Below are 21022 nucleotides of genomic sequence, written 5' to 3' on the forward strand. Positions count from 1 at the left end.
TTCATTAGCCTAACAGTAAATGTTAAACAAGTAACAGTGGTGAGATAGCAATGACAATACAGAATCCAGGCAGTGAGTAATGTCAGTGTCACTAATATTCACAATTTGTAACAAATGGCATCTGCTTTTTCCATATTGTTAGTTTTAGTTAGCATTTTTTGAAATGCCCACTGTGACAGAATTACCTTGATTATATTCATTGTGGTGTGTTTGTTTACACTTACAACCTCCAGTTAGTCTTCATGAGAATTTAATAATACGGGTTTATAGTTTGTTTTGTGCAATGGATTATAGAAGAACATCTAGTAACTTGCTCTGTTTATTTTAGGTTGATACCGTAAAGCGCTTGCTAATTAAAAAATTACCTCCCGTTCTTGCTATCCAACTGAAAAGATTCGATTATGACTGGGAAAGAGAATGTGCAATCAAATTCAATGATTATTTTGAATTTCCTCGAGAGCTGGACATGGAACCTTACACAGTCGCAGGTGTTGCAAAGCTGGAAGGAGATAATGTAAACCCAGAGAGTCAGTTGATACAGCAGAATGAGCAGTCTGAAAGTGAGACGGCAGGAAGCACGAAATACAGACTCGTGGGCGTGCTGGTACACAGTGGCCAAGCAAGTGGTGGACATTATTATTCTTACATCATTCAAAGGAATGGTGGAGATGGTGAGAGAAATCGCTGGTATAAATTTGACGATGGAGATGTAACAGAGTGTAAAATGGATGACGACGAAGAAATGAAAAACCAGTGTTTTGGCGGAGAGTATATGGGAGAGGTATTTGATCACATGATGAAGCGCATGTCCTACAGGCGCCAGAAAAGGTGGTGGAATGCTTACATTCTTTTTTATGAACGATTGGATACTATAGACCAGGGCGATGAGTTGATAAGATACATATCTGAGCTTGCTATCACCACAAGACCCCATCAGATTATTATGCCATCAGCCATCGAGAGAAGTGTACGGAAGCAGAATGTGCAATTCATGCATAACCGAATGCAGTACAGTTTAGAATATTTTCAGTTCATGAAAAAACTGCTTACGTGTAACGGTGTTTACTTAAATCCTCCACCAGGTAAGTATCAAGAGTTTAGCTTCTTAGTAAAAGCGTAACTCTTAGTTTACTTGCAAGATTTCTTAGAAGCATCAACATATTTGCATTTTTACTTTGGGCTTTTTTTTTTTTTTTTTTTAAGATTTTATTTATTTACTTGACAGAGATCACAAGTAGGCAGAGAGGGGAGTGGAAAGAAGCGGGTTCCCCGCCGAGCAGAGAACCCGATGCAGGGCTCAATCCAGACCATGATGTGAGCTGGAGGCAGAGGCTTTAACCAACTGAGCCACCCAGGCACCCCTACTTGGGGCTGTTTCAAAGCCATATTTCAGATAACTGTTACCTTTGAGCAGTATATATTGTCGGTGTGGTGTGTTTGGAAACAGAGGAGCTTTTGTTTATTATAACAATTTGTTTTTGACTCAAGCATTAGTTTGAAACATCCTTTACTGAACTAAGAATTATTTCGTAAGTAGCTGGTCGGGGGGTAGTTAGCAAAGTTAGGACTTCTAGAAATCAGTGGAAATGTAGACTTGTTTGAAAATGGAGCTTAGACATAGAAATTCTTTTTTTTTAATGTATCTTGCCTTTTTTTATAGGGCAAGATCACCTGTTGCCTGAAGCAGAAGAAATCACTATGATTAGTATTCAGCTTGCTGCTAGGTTCCTTTTTACCACAGGATTTCACACCAAGAAAATCGTCCGTGGCTCTGCCAGTGATTGGTACATTGCTTTGGGTTTTCATTCCTATTATCCTAGCATTTAGTTTGATTCTTTAATATATTGCTTTATTTTTTTCCAACTCAACGACCATCTTACTTCAGATCTGGAAAGCAAAATACAATCTTTTTTTTTTTTTTTTTTTTTTTTTTTTTTTTTTAAGATTTTATTTATTTATTTATGAGAGAGAGAACAGGAAGAGGAGAAAAGTCAGCAGGAGATGCAGCCTCCCTGCCGAGCAGGGAGTCTTACGTGGTACTTGATCCTGGGACTGCAGGATCATGACCTGAGCTGAAGGTGGTCACTAAACCAATTGAGCCACCCAGGCATCCCCAAAAACTCTTGATAGTAATAGTGAGAGAGATGATATTAAAATAATTAACTTACGCTAAACATGACCTTTCATTGTTCTGAAGCTGGCTTCTGTTTCTCTTACCTTGCATCCTATCTTTGATGTCCCAGTACAAAAGATTATAGGATAATACTTAAAAAGTCTGAGCTACTTAATCCAGAAATTAGTAGTTTTAACTTCCCTAGATTAAATTTTGCCATAGATTTAAAAACGTGACAAATAAAATGAGTGTCCTAAGTTTCAGATTGTGAGAGTATAGAGACCATTATAATACCTTGATTGAACAATTTTTATGTACTCCAGTGGTAAGATATTCAAGGAAAGTTAGGGAAGGGATTGTCTTGTCCTTGAATCTAGAAAGAGTTTGGTAATGAGTTTGTAGAGGACTGGACAAGCTTTCATCTCTGTGTTGTCAGTCTTTAAGAAGAGCCCCAAGTTGTAGTCACCTACAGTGTTGGTACTAGAAGCAACCATTGCTGGTTCTTTCCCTTCAGAAGTAAAAGAGGGTCTTTGATTTTTATTTCGTTCATAGAGACTCATATTTGTATTACAGTAAATTGACATTCGAAATTTTTTTTTGTTTTGTCTTAGGTATGATGCATTGTGTATTCTCCTTCGTCACAGCAAGAATGTCCGTTTTTGGTTTGCTCACAATGTCCTTTTTAATGTTTCAAATCGCTTTTCTGAATACCTTCTGGAGTGCCCCAGTGCAGAAGTAAGGGGTGCATTTGCAAAACTTATAGTTTTTATTGCACATTTTTCCTTGCAAGATGGGCCGTGTCCTTCCCCTTTTGCATCTCCCGGACCTTCTAGTCAGGTAATTGCCTGGTTTTCTTTTTAGTGATTAAATGCTTACAGATCTCTTCCCTGGAAATTAAAGTCACAAATACATGTACATCTGTTTGATATGTTTACCGAACAAATGTGTGTGCACACACACCCACACCATCTGTTATCTAGGAGTTCGGTAAAAGTACTTCGCAGCAATGTATAGCAATTATTAGCTCTTTAACAACCACAGAATTTTCTGTGTTCGTTCAGTTACAAGCAGTGGCTTAATTGTACACATGATTATATAAATTATTTGTAAAGGTTTTTTTTAATGGACTTCCATTTATTAAGAATTAAAACATCATGATGAAGTCTCTAGATGAAATCTACCTCAGATCTTCATTCCCTTTTCTAAAAAGCAACCCTTTTTAATTGTTCATTGTGTGATTAGTCCTAAAAATTTCTGCCTTATATTTATCGTGGGTGGGTATGGGTGTGTGTCCCCTTTTTATGTATTATACTGTGCCTATATCTTGTCACTTGAAAATAGCCAATGTTTTATCCTTTACAGGCTTATGACAACTTAAGCCTAAGCGATCACCTACTAAGGGCAGTTCTCAATCTCTTGAGAAGGGAAGTTTCAGAGCATGGGCGTCATTTGCAGCAGTATTTCAATCTGTTTGTAATGTATGCCAATTTAGGTAAGAATTTAAATCGCTATAATTCTGTTTTAATGTATTAAGCGGCAAAGTCTTCTAAGTCAAATGATGAAACATTTTTTATTGCACTTTTCACCTTGTACTTTATTTATGCATATCTCTGCAGTACATAGAGGCCAGAATCTGTCTCTTCTAGAGAGAGGAAGTAGGGGAAAGGGCAGAGGGAGAGAGAAACCCATGAGATCACAACCTGAGCCACAATCAAAGAGTTTGGACATTTAACACACTGAGCCTCCCAGTCACCCTCAGAATCTGTGTCTTAATCATGTTTTTTTATCTCCTAAAACAGTAGTGCCAAATCTATCTGGATTTGAAAATACTCTTAGGCCCCATCCCACACCAACTCAATCAGAATTCTCAGAGCTAGCACAAGGAACACATTTTCAAAAAGTCCCTGGGTGGTTGTGATACTCCTCCAAGTTTGAGTTAAGGACTTGGTCTGAACTAAGTTTTTATTGAAGTCCACTAAATTAAAATTACAGATAATAATACATATTCAGTTACCCTATTATTTGTTATTACCTCTGTTTAACATGTTCCTTCTCTAACCTTTCTAATATCATCTGATCAGTGATCCCAGAATACTTAAAAATACGTTGTCTTCTACTTCTGTTGTTTTGTATTGTGTTCACATTTTTGTGTTACTACCCAGTGAGATTACAGAGATCAGCATTTTTTGCACAGTGACACTCAATAAATGTTTGTTGAATTAAAAGATGATACTATCACAAATCCTTCCATTGTCATTTGGTGTCTGTTATTGGCTTTGTATGGGGTGGTAAATTTCCTATGATTACAATTATTAAATTTCTTTTTCTGTTTTTTTTTTCTTTATGTTTTATTTAAGTAATCTCTGTGTCCAATGTAGGACTACGAACTCATAACCCTTAGATAAGGGTCTCATGCTCTTCCAACGGAGCCAACCAAGCACCCCTCAAATTATAAAAATTTCTTACTAATCAGGTATCAGTGCATTGTTCCCAAAATGATTAATTTATTGAGGCATTACATTTAAAATCTTAAGTGCTAATGAGTATTTGGCCAGATTTGAATAACTTCTTTAAAAGTTTAAAAGAGGAGCACCTTGGGCACCTGGGTGGCTCAGTCATTAATCATCTGCCTTTGGCTCAGGTCATTATCCCCAGCGTCCTGGGATCGAGCCACATACCAGGCTCCCTGCTCTGCGGGGAGCCTCCTTCTCCCTCTCCAGCTCCCCCGTGCTTGTGTTCCTTCTCTTGCTGTCTCTGTTATAAATAAATAAAGTTTTTTTTAAGATCTTACTTATTTGACAGACACAGAGAGAGGAGGGAACAGAAGCAGGGGGAGTGGGAGAGGGAAAAGCAGGCCCTCTGCCAAGCAGGGAGCCGGATGAGGGGTTCGATTCCAGAACCCTGGAATCATGACCTGAGCTGAAGGCAGACACCCAATGAGTGAGGCACCCAGGCGTCCCCAGAGCCATATACTTTAGTATGAAATTCTTAATACCACATATGCTTTGGGGTTCAGGATTGTGTGGATTTAAGAAAGGTAAGGCAGTATATATACCATGTGTTGTGCAACATCCCTATAACAGAGTCCAAGACAACACCTTACAATCATACACATTAATATTTCTACAGTAAAGCATGAGTAGTCACCCTGAGAGGGGATAAACGAAGACTATAAATAGTCTCTTAACAGTTCAGGCCAGCTTTTCCCACCAAACACGTTTTGACACCAACTTTATGAAAGAATTCCTGTTTATATTTATGATAAGAGCTTTTTGAATCTTAGGATTTCAGATAAGGGATTGTGGGCCTATATTTATTATACTTCTTGGAATATGACACTAAAAAGGACAGACTGTTGTCTAATGAAATAGAGAAGCAAATAAAAAGATAACTGCCATAAAGTATGTTAATGGCTATAATAGGGAAAAATACAAAGTGGTACATGGTAGTATGTAGTAGGGATACCAGACTAGAATTGGGGCATACAGGAGACTTAATGGGGAAGTTGATGTGGGAATTGGTTGTTTGGGCTTTCTATCCAGAGTGAACAGCAGATGCAAAGACTTGGAGTAAACTCAGTGTGTGGAGGAAGTGAAAGTTACTCAGACTAGAAATGATCTCTGATCATGCTATCTGGCAAGCCTCATGAGGGGTTCTAGACTTTATCCTAAGGTCAGTAATGAGCCACTGTAGAGTTTTTAATAGACATACCTCTAGAAAGATAACTCAGACTACAATGTAGAATGGATTGCAGGGAAATAAGACTAGATATTATTAAAATGATTTATAGCAGAAGACTATTATGGCCAGTACTGGGGAACTGGCAATGAGGGGGATAAAAGTGGACAGATTCTGATGCTTTTTATTAGAGGTGAAGTCAGTAGGATTTAGTGATTGGGTATTAAGAGGAGGGAAACCCAGAAGAGATGGGAAGTGATGCCCAGTAGATAGTAGATAGCGGTGCCATGTACTGAGAGAGGATAACACAGGAGGAAGAACATGGATAGGGGAGTAAAGTGATGAGTCAGGTTTGGACAAATTGAGTTTGAGCCTGTCGGATACCCAAATAATGATGTCTAGTATTTGGTAGAACACTTAAGATGTTTGTCTTGGAAATACCTTAGTATCATCTGAACAAAGAGAGCTAGAACTTGAAGCCATTAGAGTGAGTTTGATCATGCAGGAAAAGCATACAGCACGAGATAATGGCCTGGGAACTTTGCAGCAACCATTTCTCAGAGACAGAGAAAGGATGACTTAGAAATGAGACCAAGGAGAAGAGGCTGAAAGAAAAGAGAGGAATCCAAGAGGGAGAGGAAGCAATTACGGTTTAGAACTATTCCTTAGCTTTACTCCGGGAAAGGGGGCAGAAACCAAACTGGCATGACTTGAGGAGTGGGGGAAATAAGAAAATAGAGATGACACCAAGTTCAGGCATGGTTTTCAAGTAGCTCAGCTGTGGAAGAAAGTAGAGAGGCAATATATAAAAGAATTTTTATTTCTCACTCAGTTTTCATCATCCTCCCTTGTGATGAGGATTGCCGTCTAGGCCAGTACCCCACACTTTCAGGCCATAGAAAGCATTCATTTTCTTTATACCTGGTTTGACTGGAATGTCATCGAGTCTTTGACCGTTTTAAAACTTAAATCCAATTATACCACAGAGATTTTTGTTCTGGTTAAATCATTCTCTGAATGTTAAATAAGAGTGGTCTTCTGGTTATAACAGTTACAGAAAAATATTTTAGATAACTGCTTTATTATGAAGTCCTTACCATCCTAAGTCTTTTCTCTTTTGTAATTCTTCTCCCCCTTTTCCCTCTTCTTCCTTCTTCATTGTAGGTGTGGCAGAGAAGACACAACTTCTGAAATTGAATGTACCTGCCACCTTTATGCTTGTGTCTTTAGATGAAGGTCCAGGTCCTCCAATCAAATATCAGTATGCTGAATTAGGCAAATTGTACTCCGTTGTGTCGCAGCTGATCCGCTGTTGCAATGTCTCTTCAAGAATGCAGTCTTCAATCAATGGTAAAGTCAAATGCTCCATCCTTTACATTGGTTTTAAAATACTGCTGGCCATACATAGTACCCAGTTAAAAGTGATTCTGAAGATGTTTAAATATAAAACCCAGAGTCTGACAATCTATAATATTTTGGGTTCTACATCTTTTCACATGTTTAAAGGGGATTTTTTTTTTCTGCTTGCTCCTGGGTACTTTACTGGATACTTTATGAAGTAGTTTAAGAATTAACTTTTCACCAAACTGAGGGTTGCTGGAGGGAGGGATAGAAGGGAAGAAGTGGCTGGGTGATGGACATTGGGAAGGGTATGTGCTGTGTTGAGTGCTGTGAATTGTGTAAGACTGATGGTTCACAGACTTGTACCCCTGAAACAAATAATACATTATATGTTAATAAAAAATAAATAAGGTTAGATATTCCCAAAACAAACCAAAAAAAAAAATTTTAACTTTTCATATAGGTTATATGCCAGTGTTGGCATTTAAAGTTTGCATTTTATCATCTTAGTCTATCTGATCATTGTAATGCCTAAAACTACTTTCTTCATGGTACTTAGGAATATTGATTTAAAATGTTATTTTTCTAAAATACAAAATTCATACACTGTTTTCTGTGGTGAAAGCGATATTATTTTATTATGGAGAAGCCTATTAGTTTTAGTTTTTCATTGATGACAAATCTGTATTCTAGGTAATCCTCCTCTTCCCAATCCTTTTGGTGATCCTAATTTATCACAACCTATAATGCCAATTCAGCAGAATGTGGCAGACATTTTATTTGTGAGAACAAGTTATGTGAAGAAAATCATTGAGGACTGCAGTAACTCAGAGGAAACTGTCAAATTGCTTCGTTTTTGCTGCTGGGAGAATCCTCAGTTCTCATCTACTGTCCTCAGTGAACTTCTCTGGCAGGTTAATAGGACAATAAACATTCATATGTCTCTCTAATTTGATTCGTTATTCCTTTAAATAAGTTATTCATGGTGTCTTTTCCTGTTTTTAGGTTGCATATTCCTACACTTATGAACTGCGGCCCTATTTGGATCTGCTTTTGCAAATCTTACTGATTGAGGACTCCTGGCAGACTCACAGGTAGATGCTCTTTCTTACTTGCCCAACTTTTAAACTAACTGATACTGCCAGCCAGTGCTTCCCCCCCGCTTTTTACATTTTTACCTCTCAGAGATCTAATAAAGGTTTTACCTTAAAAGCTTAAACATTGGTAGAAAGTTCCCTCTTCCCTCATTTGATTTCACTTTTTTTCATTGCCCACGTTGCATACTTGCTCCTAGGTATCAAAAAAAATTTTTTTAATTAAGAAAAACTAGCATAGGCTTTTGGTAAATAACTTAATTTCATTAATGATGTGCTCGGATTATTTTAGGATTAAATTGCATTCATTTAAGAGTGTGTCATATGTGGTCACATTTGGTTATCTAAAAATCGTCCTTAGGTAAGTAAATACAGTCAGTTCCCATTATTCATGTTAGCTGTATTCTCTTTTTTTTTTTTTTTTAAGATTTTATTTATTTATTTGACAGAGAGAGATCACAAGTAGGCAGAGAGGAGGAAGCAGGCTCCCTGCTGAGCAGAGAGCCCAATGTGGGGCTTGATCCCAGGACCCCGAGATCATGACCCGAGCCTAAAGCAGTGGCTTAACCCACTGAGCCACCCAGGTGCCCCTGAATAAAGCTTCTTTAATGCAATATTTTCTCTGCAAAGCCTTTTGGCACTGAAGAATACTAGGTAGCTCTTCACTACCATGAAGTTAACAAAAAGCACAAACAGTGTAGGAAGGGTTTTAAACCATGAAATCAACAAAACCCTGAAGTCAACAAAAAGCACAAACAGTATAGAAAGGGTTTCACTAAATAACAAAAAGGACACTCCTTTACAGTGTAAGCTGAAAAAAGGCAAAGTGTCACTTTGTTCCACTTCAGCTGTGAACATACATGTTGGTCCAGATTTTTCAAAAGCAGCATGCTGGTTTTCTGCCATTACAAATAAAGTTTAGTAAGTATGCAAAATCACAAATACAGAATCTTTGAATAATGAACATCGACTTTAGTTTTTCATTATATGAGAATTTGAGTGCGTTTTTGTTTTTTTTGTTTTTTTTTTAAGCTGAGGTTATCCAGCATAACTATCCTACTGTCCTACTCAAGCTTCCTCCAGAATTCCTCCATCTTGTTCTTGGCCATAAAGTTTAATAAATGAGGGGCGCCTGGGTGGCTCAGTGGGTTAAGCCGCTGCCTTCGGCTCAGGTCATGATCTCAGGGTCATGGGATCGAGTCCCGCATCGGGCTCTCTGCTCAGCGGGGAGCCTGCTTCCCTTCCTCTCTCTCTACCTGCCTCTCCGTCTACTTGTGATTTCTCTCTGTCAAATAAATAAATAAAAATCTTTAAAAAAAAAAAAAAAAAGTTTAATAAATGATCTTTGATCCCAACAATTATAGATGATAGTAAAATACAGAATTCATTGACAACTCTGCCAGATTTTATAACTTCCCTCCCCATGTGGATGATAGTACAATACTTGATTTTCAGAAATAGTCCACAATTTATATATGTCTGTCAATAAACTAAACTAAATTAAAACAGCAACTTGAGAACAATTCTGTAGTGACAAAATGCTTAAAACATAATTTTGATTGCGAATGTCAGAATTCATGAATATTTCCAAATTATCTCCAAAGTTATCATCATGGATTTAACATTAATTTTAACATTAATAATGTTGCAAAAATAGCATCAAGCCAAAAATCAGTTTTCATGAGACAAAAAATGTAGTAGTTCCAACTGTAAGCATGTATTTTGAGCACTGTCCAGTACCCTTCTCAGTATGATTATAGGATTTGAAACTTAAGAATTGTTTTTAGGGGGTGCCTGGGTGGCTCAGTGGGTTAAAGCCTCTGCCTTCGGCTCAGATCGTGATCCCAGGGTCTTGGGATCGAGCCCCGCATCGGGCTCTCTGCTCTGCAGGGTGCCTGCTTCCTCCTCTCTCTCTGTCTGCCTCTCAGCCTACTTGTGATCAAATAAATAAATAAAATCTTTAAAAAAAAAAAAAAAAAAGAATTGTTTTTAGCGGGGCACCTGGGTGGCTCAGATGGTTAAGCCTCTGCCTTCAGCTCAGGTCATGATCTCAGAGTCCTGGGATAGAGCCCCACATCGGGCTCCTTGCTTAGCAGGAATCCTGCTTCCCCCTTTCCCACTTCCCCTGCTTGTGTTCTCTCTCTTGCTGTCTGTCTCTCTCTCTCTCTCTCTCTCTCTCTCATAAACAAAATCCTCAAAGGCGGGGTGGGGGTGTTTTTAAGGGGCACCTGGGTGGCTCAGTTGATTAATTAAACGTAGGCAGAGAGAGGGAGGAAGCAGGCTCCCCACCAAGCTGAGAGCCCGATCCAGGGCTCGATCCCAGGACTCTGAGATCGTGACCGGAGCCGAAGGCAGAGGCTTAACCCACTGAGCCACCTAGGTGCCCCCAAACATCTGATTCTTCATTTTGGCTCAGGTCATGATCCCAGGGTTGTGAGATTGAGCCCTGCATCAGGCTCTGTGCTGGGAGTGGAGCCTGCTTAAGATTCGTTCTCTCCCTCTCCCTTGGCCCTTTCCTTCCCCCAAAAAAGAAAAGTTGTTTTTAATGGAGTCTAACTTCTTCTCTTTTCACTTAAAAAATATTTAAGGACTTACGGCATTAATACAGTTGGTTACATTGTAGTTCTCTTCATTCATTATATAGCAAGCTGTAATGGTAAAGGCACATTTGCTAGATTAAATATGGACAATTGACTTTTTGTGTAAAGGGATTAGTAAAGTATTGTTACTATGAGTCACTCGCCCAAGCTTGAAAAAACTTTCTCATAGTGAGCTTTTTGCTTCATTCGGTAAGCAATGTTTGAATATTTATGGGGTATCTACCATGGTGCCTGGCACTATCAGGCATTGAGGAACAAGGCAGGCAAAGATGATGATATAGATAAAAATGGTATTTGAAAGCAGTTAAAACTAATGGGAAGAAAATGTGGTGTGGCAAAAAGAATGGCTTAATAATACTTCATTATCACTTGACAAAACTGAAAGCAAAAACAATATACACTGAAGGGTTTCCGATTAAACAGCAACAAGCCTGTATGATTGACTAGTCTGAAATTAAAAAACCTTGCAAAATTGCTGGAGTTGTGATTTCCAGACAGATTTTATGAATGCGTATAATGCCAAAAAACAAACTTGCATTTTGATTTGGAACATTCTAATAAGTAAAATTTCTGGTATATAAGGTTTTTTAATTTGTTTTCTAATTCCACACTACACAGGTAATGTTTCTTTGTGGAGATAAAACTCACTTACAAAATTCACCATTTTAATCACTTTAAAGTATACATAGAAGGACGCCTGGGTGGCTCATAGGTTTAACAGTACCTGCTGACCAGCATTAGATGACATGATACATCAGAGATCTTTATTGAGTGGCACATAGTAGGCACTCAATAAATGTTGGCTTCTATTTGATTTTACAAGTTTTTTATATATTTGGTTCTTTTTCAGAATTCATAATGCACTTAAAGGAATCCCAGATGACCGAGATGGGCTGTTTGACACAATCCAGCGCTCTAAGAATCACTATCAAAAAAGAGCATACCAGTGTATAAAATGTATGGTAGCTCTTTTTAGCAATTGTCCTGTTGCTTACCAGATTCTGCAGGTGAGGGTTTTTTCTTATAATTTTGTAAAAATCTGAATCAGAGTTAGGGATTCCGTTTTAAAGACAAATATAATGAGGTATTGGAGTTGTTATTTTAAGTTAACTTTAAGAAATATTCCAAAACCTTTTCCATACATGGTTTTATTTTCTTTTGAAGGGCAACGGAGATCTTAAAAGAAAGTGGACCTGGGCAGTGGAATGGCTTGGAGATGAACTTGAAAGACGACCATACACTGGCAACCCTCAGTACACTTACAACAACTGGTCTCCTCCAGTGCAGAGCAATGAAACATCAAATGGTTATTTCTTGGAGAGATCACATAGTGCTAGGATGACACTTGCAAAAGCTTGTGAACTCTGTCCAGAGGAGGTAAAAAAAAAAAAAAAAAAAGAAGAAAAAGAAAGAAAGAAATGGAAAAAAGCACTTTGTTACTTCATAGGCCAGTGTTTGTTAATGATAGTATCAAGGAATTTTGTCTGGGTTTTGTTTGCTTTAGTATTTACTATATGTAATCTTAAGTTAATGAGGGAGCCTTCTTTTATAGAGAAATTTCTGAAATTGCCTGACATGTAGTCTTTCTGAAGAGACCCAAATCAGGTTTTTTCACTGTTTCAGTTTATCTCAGTAAAAGGAAACTTGAGTCAGTTTTGTAGGTTTTTAAATTTTTATTTCAGATACGAAAAACTTCAATATGAATTTGCCTACATAATTCTTTGATTATTTAAAATTAGGAGCCAGATGACCAAGATGCCCCAGATGAGCATGAGTCACCTCCACCTGAAGATGCCCCATTATACCCCCATTCACCTGGATCTCAGTATCAACAGGTAAATCGGGTTGGTTTATGTTTTTATCCTCTAGACAATTCTTATGCTTTATTTAAAGAATGGCTGAAATTTTTGTTGTGATTGCAAAGTAATAAAGGGATTATCTGGACTACCTTTAGAGCATGAACAAAAGAGGAATAGCTGGGGCAGCTTCACAGTGCGATGTGTTTGAACTTCCCCTGTGGTGTCTTCCTAGTCAGATAGGTGCCTGTCTTTGTACTCACACTCAGTAAAACTATGTGGTGATTGATGTCAACATTAAATGATAATATTTAGTACAAAGGATTAGGACATTTCCTGTTAGGCTGAGTCTACAAATGGATTCCAAAGACATTTTAGATGTGGCAATGAAGGCAATTGTTCTTGGTTACATAACCTAACCAAGACTTCATTGACACTCAAGATTGTTGAAAAATATCAAGGATTTGGTAGATGTCCATAAAAGTTTGTGTATCTAAATTTTAAAAATTTAGATAAAGAAACTTTCTAAAATAACTTCTTTCCAAAACCCAGAGGTGACCAATTCAGGTCTTTTGAGGCAATGGTGCTCAAATTTGAACAAGCATCAGAATTCCCCAGTGGGCTTGTTCCAACACAGATTGCTGGGCCCCAGGCCAAGCTTCCGATTCTTTTAGGCTGAGGGTGGAACCAGAAAATCTGCATTTCTGACATGTTCCCAGGTGATTGATGCTGCTGCTAGTCTGGAAGCCATACTTTCAGAACCATTATTTAAGGCATTCTCACCTGGCTGGCTCAGTTGGTTAATGGTCTTACTCTTCTTTTTTTTTTTTTTCTTTTTTTTAAGATTTTATTTATTTGACAGAGATCACAAGTAGGCAGAGAGGCAGGCAGAGAGAGAGAGAAGGAAGCAGGCTCCCTGCTGAGCAGAGAGCCCGATGTGGGGCTCAATCCCAGGACCCTGCGATCATGACCTGAGCTGAAGGCAGAGGCTTTCACCCACTGAGCCACACAGGCGCCCCAAGTGGTCCTACTCTGGATCTCAGCACAGGTCTTGATCTCAGGATTGTGAGTGCAAGCCCCAAGTTGGGCCCCAGGTTGGGCGTGGAGCCTATGTAAGAAAGGGGCGGGATGGAAATAGAAGTGTATTCAATAATTAGAAAATGACCCTTCAGCATATTTATTTTCATAATACAAATAATAGAAAGGCCTAAAATCTTCTTGACTGGTGGGAACATACAGAAAAATGAGGGTTCACAGGTTTAAAAGTTAGGAAATCAAATTCATAAGGAAGAAAGTTACTTTCCTCAGCTCTGAGAAAGCTCATGTATCAATCATGCCTGGCTTGTCCATGTTTCCTTAACGTTGTCATTTCCATTAACACTGTTCTGTGTTCAAGATTGTTGCTAATGCAGATCTCATATGACTGGTCAGTCATATTTGTCATTATCATATAGAAGCTTCCAGGTGCTTGGAAGAGTCAGAATAGATGGGTTCTAGTTCACAGATGATTTTGTGAGTGTTTTTGACAATAGACAATAACAAACTAATCCCTTATTTGTTGGACTTACATCTAAATAATTTGGGGCACTAAAAATCACTTTGGCTGAAGATTTATACAGCTTTACACTGGTTTTGTTTAGGGTTTGGGGCTAGGTTAGCTTTTCTCTTTTCTTTTAGATTTTATTTATTTGTCAGAGCACAAGCAGGGGGCACAGTAGAGGAAGAGGGACTAGCAGGCTTCCTGCTGAGCAGGGAGCTTGATATAGGGCTCAGTCCCAGGACCCTGAGATCATGACCTGAGCCAAAAGCTTACACTTAACCCATTGAGCCTCCCAGGCGTCCGTAGCTTTTCTCTTTGAAACAATTTTTTTTTTTCTTTCTCAGCATTAGCCCAAGGATGTTTACTCTTTGTAAGTCCTGGGAATAAAAGAAATGTTTACGTGTCCACAGATTTCAGCCCATGATTTTAAAGTTTGCTATATGAAAACTTTTTTTTTTAATTTATTTATTTGACAGAGATCACAAGTAGGCAGAGAGGCAGGCAGAGAGAGAGGAGGAAACAGGCTCCCTGCTGAGCAGAGAGCTGGATGTGGGGCTCGATCCCAAGACCCTGAGATCATGACCTGAGTCGAAGGCAGAGGCTTTAACCCACTTAGCCACCCAGGTGCCCCACTATATGAAAACTTTTAACATTGATTTCTTCTCCCTTCCCAGAATAACCATGTGCATGGACAGCCGTATACAGGCCCAGCAGCACATCACATGAACAACCCTCAGAGAACTGGCCAACGAGCACAAGAAAATTACGAAGGCAGTGAAGAAGTATCCCCACCTCAGACGAAGGATCAGTGAAATGCACATAATTAACTAGTTCCATCAAGACTGTGCACCCAGGCCTTACAGTCCAACCTTTTTCTGTGTCTGGCTAATAATTTAAAACTAGAAAAACTATTCCTAATCAACATGGAGTGGAGAGTTTATTCACTGTCTTATCTGCAGAAATTTGCTGTCAATATATAACCCGCCTGCAGTGGAAAGTGTATAGTGTTTTGTAATAAATGGCCTGATGCTAATGTGTAAATGGCAAAGGTGTATATAGTATATTAATGTTTGACTGTTAATTCTTAAGCAAGAAACTTTTTTCTTGAGGAGACTCACAGATCTACAAAAACTACAAAAGTTAATTTTCTTGTTCTTCCCACTGCACTCTGCAACCAGTGTTGACTGCCTCATGGCAGTTGGATCTGCTCCTTTACAAAAACAAAAAAATAAACCAACAGCAACAAAACAGCCCATCCATGTCAACCACACCAATAGTTTCATGTTAATTCTTTGCCACGGGAGTCAGTTTTACTATGAGCAATGATATAAGGCTGGTAACCTTTAAATTATTTGGTTGATGTGGAAAATTGGTGATGTAATATTGTTTCTAGATCTTTTTCATTGCCTTTTTAATTCTGATGTTAGGTTAATCACTTTGAAGCTATAGTTATGCTGTAACATTTAGCATGGCTTCACACCAGGTTAGTGTAGCCAATGAGGAAAAAATTACCCTAATGACAGCAGTTGTCCCAGTGTGACAGCTGTATTGCTCAGAGCTTTTCCTTCTTACACCTAGAATATAAGTATAAAACAAGGGGAGAAATGTGAGAAACAGGCGGTTTTCAGTTACACATATGTTGCTTATGTCTAATGTTTGACAGTTCAATCTCTGGGTGGGATAAAGAAATTTAAATATCAGTAATGGGAATTTTTAAAGATTTAAAACAAATATGCAAAAATTTGCTATGCCAGGATGCTTGGAGCATAATAGAAGACTGTATTTGGTGTGCTTGTTATTTCTTTGGTAGAGCTTATTAGATGAATCTTCTAGAACTTTCCTTCCACTGGACCCCAGTGAAGTGGAAGTCACCAGAATCCCACAGTACTTGGAGCGCCACTGCACCAAGCTTATCTGGCTGAGTTTCTGCTCAGGCACAGTTTTACTTGAAAGCAAGAATTGTCCTAGCTCCTTTTCCATTATTCCAAAACTTTGAATGTTCGAAGCAGGGTCTTGATTAAAAAGGAAACTACTGGTTAGTTAATCTGATTGAGGTATCATAATTTCAGCATAAACATTTAATTAAAGATAAGGAACTCATCAGTTAATACTGTATTTAAAAGAGAATTGGTAACTTGAATGTGTGTAATTTTTGAAACCTGTCTAAAAACCAAATACCCCTGCAAACAGATACAGTCCACCCTATTCTATTTAAATATTTTGCTGTTTTATTTTATAGAAATTATTTTGCTGAATTCACAAATAGAATTTGATTTATGAAGAACTTTTTGTCCTGTGGTGTGTTTTTGTTTTTGTTTTTGTTTTTGGGTTGGTTTTCTATTTTTTGGTTAGTTTGTCCCCCCCTCTCTTTTATTTTTGGTTACTTTTTTTGTCCATTTTTGTTTTTTTGGGTTTTTTTGTTTGTTGATTTTGGTTTTTTGTTTGTTTGTTTTGGTTTGGTTTTTTTTGAAGGACTGCATAATAAATTAATTCTGTGCATAGCATGCTTAGGCATGACACTGAATTCAGGAGTTCAGTCACATCGAGTTTTTGTGCACAGAAAGATTTGACCTTTGGCCCTTGACTAAAGATTTAGAGAAAACAGGATGTTGACACTGTAAAAGTTTCCTAACATAATCAATCTTGTACTTTTTGTATGTTTTTTATATACATGTATATTTAATGAGCACAAGCTTGGTTGTATTTTTTACAATTTAGTTAATAGGAAAATGTTTTGTCAAAAAGGCTATAGTTGGAACTGAACAAAGCAGAAACAAAATTGAGAATTGCTTTATTTTGTGATTAAAAGGGGCAGGTATTTAAGATAAAGCTTTGGGTATCTTATTTGCAGTACTCTATAGTCCATCTGTGCTTCTAGGTTTTCTGTAATACTAGGAAATTTTGACACCAGACAGATCCTGTTTTTACCTTAAGTATGTTACATCTGAGTTTAAGTTGGAGCAAAATCCTACACACTGTTTGCAATTCCAGTTGATAGTTTTAAATTAAAAGTTCCTCAATTCCAGGCTTCCTTAGCAATAAGCAAAATAGGTTAACTGTATTTGGACAATTTGCTATCCTTAAATACACCTTTTCACCAGATGAGAGGTGATTTTTGTATTTCCTGCTCCTTAACAAAACATGTGATGTACTTAATTTAAAAACTTTTTAATGACTTCCTAGACACAAAAAACTTGACATTTGAAAAGGCTGTGAATTTTTCTCCTTGGAGGGAGATCCCATCTTGGTTGCTTTGAATTGACAATTCCCTTGTGCCAGGTGAGAGCTTTTGAATCCTTTTCCCCTCCATTTGAGGAAGAGCTGTCTATGTTGTGCTCAGGATCAAGGGAAAGTGAACAGGGAGATTTATTTTTGTTTGTGTGAGTTATTTTCTCTATTTAACTTCTTAAGCATTAACATATAAGTGGAAATTTTAGGCGCATGTTACTGTAAGAGCAACATGGTGGTGTCGAGGTCTTTTTCTGAACATCAATGGCACATTTAAACTTCCAAGTCTTCAAAGTGCCTAAAGATAATTTAATTCTCCCTCAACTGATTTCTTGAGCCATATATATAATTCCTACTTTAAACCTTTGTTTCAGAATCACTAGTCTTCCTTTCAAAGAAGCACCCCAGGATTCTAAATGGCATGAATACTTCATAGAAGACAGATGCTACTGTTAACATAAAGACTAAAGCTATTTTTGTTGTTAAATCTGTGAACAAGGGCATTGCCCTGTTGGATCTAAGTATTTCCGTGCACAACTTGGTAAAAACCGTATTGCTGCTGTTTCTAAGCCCTCCACCAACTAAATTTTCATGCTCAGCATTATAGAGGCAGAAATAACATAAATCATACTTGGGGTTTTTGTCTTTCCTTGATTTTTCTCTCTGATAATTTCCCAACTTTGTGTCTTTTAGCTGTTATATATACAAATTTAGAATTATTAAAATGTTTTATATTTTTTTCATGATTAACTTTTATTAGTGAATGATAAGTATTTAATCCTAGCAGTGGTTAAAAAGATGAGGAGCCTTTTTTATTGAAATTACATTTGTAAATGAAAGCAACAGTCTGTGAATTTTCAGATGACTACTCCAACAAAAAATGGTTCCTTCCACTTTTTCTTGGTATTTTTCCAGCTTCTGTTCTCCCATGAACTCTTTGCTGAATTTTGTGGTTAATTTGGTGGATATATCCTGCCTTATTTAAAATTCTAACTGGATAAGAAAATTGCCTTTTCCTTATTAAGTGCCCAACTTTGGTCTCTAGCTGGAAGGTACTACATACTGCAAAGAAAAGAAAACAACCTCCTTCCCGCCCCACCCCACCCTACCCCGTTTTTGTGTTACTGAGGAAAAAAGCAAAAAAAAAAAAAAAAAAAAAAAATTCAGTACTGGTTTTATAGTAGTGCTCAACCAAAATTGGTCCTGCACCTACATGAGTGTTTAGTGTTTGAAAATAAGGTTTTGGGTGTCATACATCACTACAAAAAGTGCTAAATGTATTAAGAACTTGCTGCCGACTGTATTTATTTATAACAATTATTTTACATTTGCAGAAATGTAGCGCTTTTCCTCCAAATTCATAGGTGTAAGAAAAAAGGGGGGAAAGGTGCACCATGTTTTAAACTTGGAAATGAGTGATTTTTTTTTTTTTAAATCATCCAGATTCCCCAAAGGAAATTTACCACCCAGATCACACACTTCTCAGCCTTTTACAAGCCAACAGACTGACTGAAGATTGTCCACAGTTCCTAAGATTTAGCACATATACAAAAATAAAACTTTATAAATTAAATATTGGCTTTCCCTTTTATTTATTAAAATAAGATGTCTAAATGGAGGTAAATTAGAGGTGTAATAATAGATTTTATGGAAACTTTTTTTTTTAAGATTTTATTTATTTATTTGACAGGCAGAGAGGCAGGCAGAGAGAGAGGAGGAAGCAGGCTCTCCGCTGAGCAGAGAGCCCAACACGGGGCTCCATCCCAGGACCCCAGGACCACGACCCGAGCCGAAGGCAGAGACTTTAACCCACTGAGCCACCCAGGCACCCCTTTATGCGAACTTTTAAAAGTTTACAAATAGAGGAATTTGGCCCTCTGTATCTCCAAAGTATATTCACATCTAAGCAGTTCAAAAATTGAGTTGTGATCTAATTGCTGACTTAACAGTCTAAAATGGAGATTTGGCAAACACTGTGGTGTTTCAAAGTTCATTTAAATATCAAGTGCAGCAGGTCACATGTTTTGAGGGGAGTTATAGGAGTGAAAATTAACTCCAGCAGATTTCATCTATTCTGCTGTTTTAGTATCTGAAAAGAAATTTTGTTGCAGTGTTCAAAAGAAATAGGATTTCCACAAAAGCCTGTTGGTGTGTCCTTTGAGTTGGGGTGCTGCTAAAGACCTACGTAGCCCAGATTTTAAACATTTCTGAAAAACTATTCTTTATTTTGGAAAACTCCACTTGGATTAAACCATTTGAACTTCTAAGTATTTTTACCTATATGAATACACCAAATGGAATGAAACTGTGCATAGCCACCGATATTTTGAACTGTTTGAATTGAAATCTGATAATTCACAGGTCAGTAAACAATTAAGTTAAATCTTTACTATCTATAAACCTAAAACTTTTTAAAGCCGGGAGTTACATAAAAGGTTTTCAGGGCTCATTTTCTTTAGGGATACAAAGTCTCAAAGGAAACTTCTTCAACCACACTTAAACTTCTGTCCATAAAACAAATGTCAGACCCATATTAAAATGACTTACTTGAAAGGCAATCAATCATATTTAAATGTGTAAAACTCCAGAGTATAGTGGGAATGCTTTTAACTGTCCCGTGGAGGCCCTCTCCTTGTGCTCTATCAACATTAAAGCGAATATACCACGTTTTATCCAAAGATGACCTCTTGCTGCATGGTACCCCAGTAAGCAAAACTACGGACTGAAATTTTAGGGATATCAAAATGCAGGGTATCCCATTTTGTAGTAATCCAGGGCAAATGCCTTTGTTTTAATATCTGAAAATGTAAGTTTTTAATTGTGTTGGGCTTTTCTCATGTGGCTTATTTTTCCATTAACCTAAGCAGAATAGAGGAAACCCTGTTTTTTATGTGTAATTAGTAATAAAGCTGGCCAACTTAGAAGTTTATGAAGAAAAAGTCTGATGGAACTGAACCTTTGAGGAGTCTTCAAACTATTCACGGAGTGCCCTGTATAAGCGATTCTCTTGACACAGTTGTGTGTCCTTGCCTCCAGTTTTCCTGCCATGCACACTATAGTTAAAAGGCCAAGCCACGGGGCGCCTGGGTGGCTCAGTGGGTTAAGCCGCTGCCTTCGGCTCAGGTCATGATCTCAGGGTCCTGGGATTGAGACCCGCATCGGGCTCTCTGCTCAGCGGGAGCCTCTTCCCCCTCCCTCTCTCTCTCTGCCTGCCTCTCCATCTACTTGTGATTTCTGTCAAATAAATAAAATCTTTAAAAAATAAAAAAATTAAAAAATTAAAAAAAAATAAAAAAATAAAAGGCCAAGCCGACTCTGGCTCCTCCTGTAGCCTCCATCTGCCTGGCCTCATTTTGTGTCTGTCCAAGCATTTCCTGTGTGAGAACAAGCATAACCATTGCTTTCCTTACCCTTGCTCAGTATTCCTCCCCAAAAGTAGTTTGCTGGGGGTCACTTGCAAGATAGCAAGAATCACATTCATTTTTTATTTTCAACTGTATAATGTTAAAATACTCAAAATGGATGCTTTGGATGCTGAAAAAGTTTTCAGGAGTCCTTTGGAGGGATTTCCTTGCGTAAGGATTTCGAAATGTATTCTTGAGGTTGTGGCTGTACATGACCTGCCAATCTGT

The 21022-nt window shown here is 37.8% G+C and overlaps 1 protein-coding gene across 4 annotated transcripts in view; it reads left to right on the forward strand.

Annotated features, from left to right (window-relative positions):
• Positions 1-18963, forward strand: part of USP9X (ubiquitin specific peptidase 9 X-linked) — a 461171-nt gene extending 442208 nt beyond the window's left edge. For all 4 annotated transcript variants that reach the window (XM_059158617.1, XM_059158618.1, XM_059158616.1 and 1 more), the window contains 11 exons: positions 329-1082; positions 1661-1784; positions 2725-2950; positions 3476-3605; positions 6956-7141; positions 7826-8046; positions 8138-8226; positions 11677-11833; positions 11991-12203; positions 12566-12661; positions 14837-18963. In XM_059158617.1, coding sequence (XP_059014600.1) covers positions 329-1082; positions 1661-1784; positions 2725-2950; positions 3476-3605; positions 6956-7141; positions 7826-8046; positions 8138-8226; positions 11677-11833; positions 11991-12203; positions 12566-12661; positions 14837-14974 — 2334 coding nt within the window. In that variant the 3' untranslated portion in view covers positions 14975-18963. The remainder of the gene's footprint in view (positions 1-328; positions 1083-1660; positions 1785-2724; positions 2951-3475; positions 3606-6955; positions 7142-7825; positions 8047-8137; positions 8227-11676; positions 11834-11990; positions 12204-12565; positions 12662-14836) is intronic.
• Positions 18964-21022: the final 2059 nt, after the last annotated feature.

The sequence above is a fragment of the Mustela lutreola genome, chromosome X (assembly GCF_030435805.1).
Source record: "Mustela lutreola isolate mMusLut2 chromosome X, mMusLut2.pri, whole genome shotgun sequence".
In the NCBI taxonomy this organism is placed as follows: Eukaryota; Metazoa; Chordata; class Mammalia; order Carnivora; family Mustelidae; genus Mustela; species Mustela lutreola.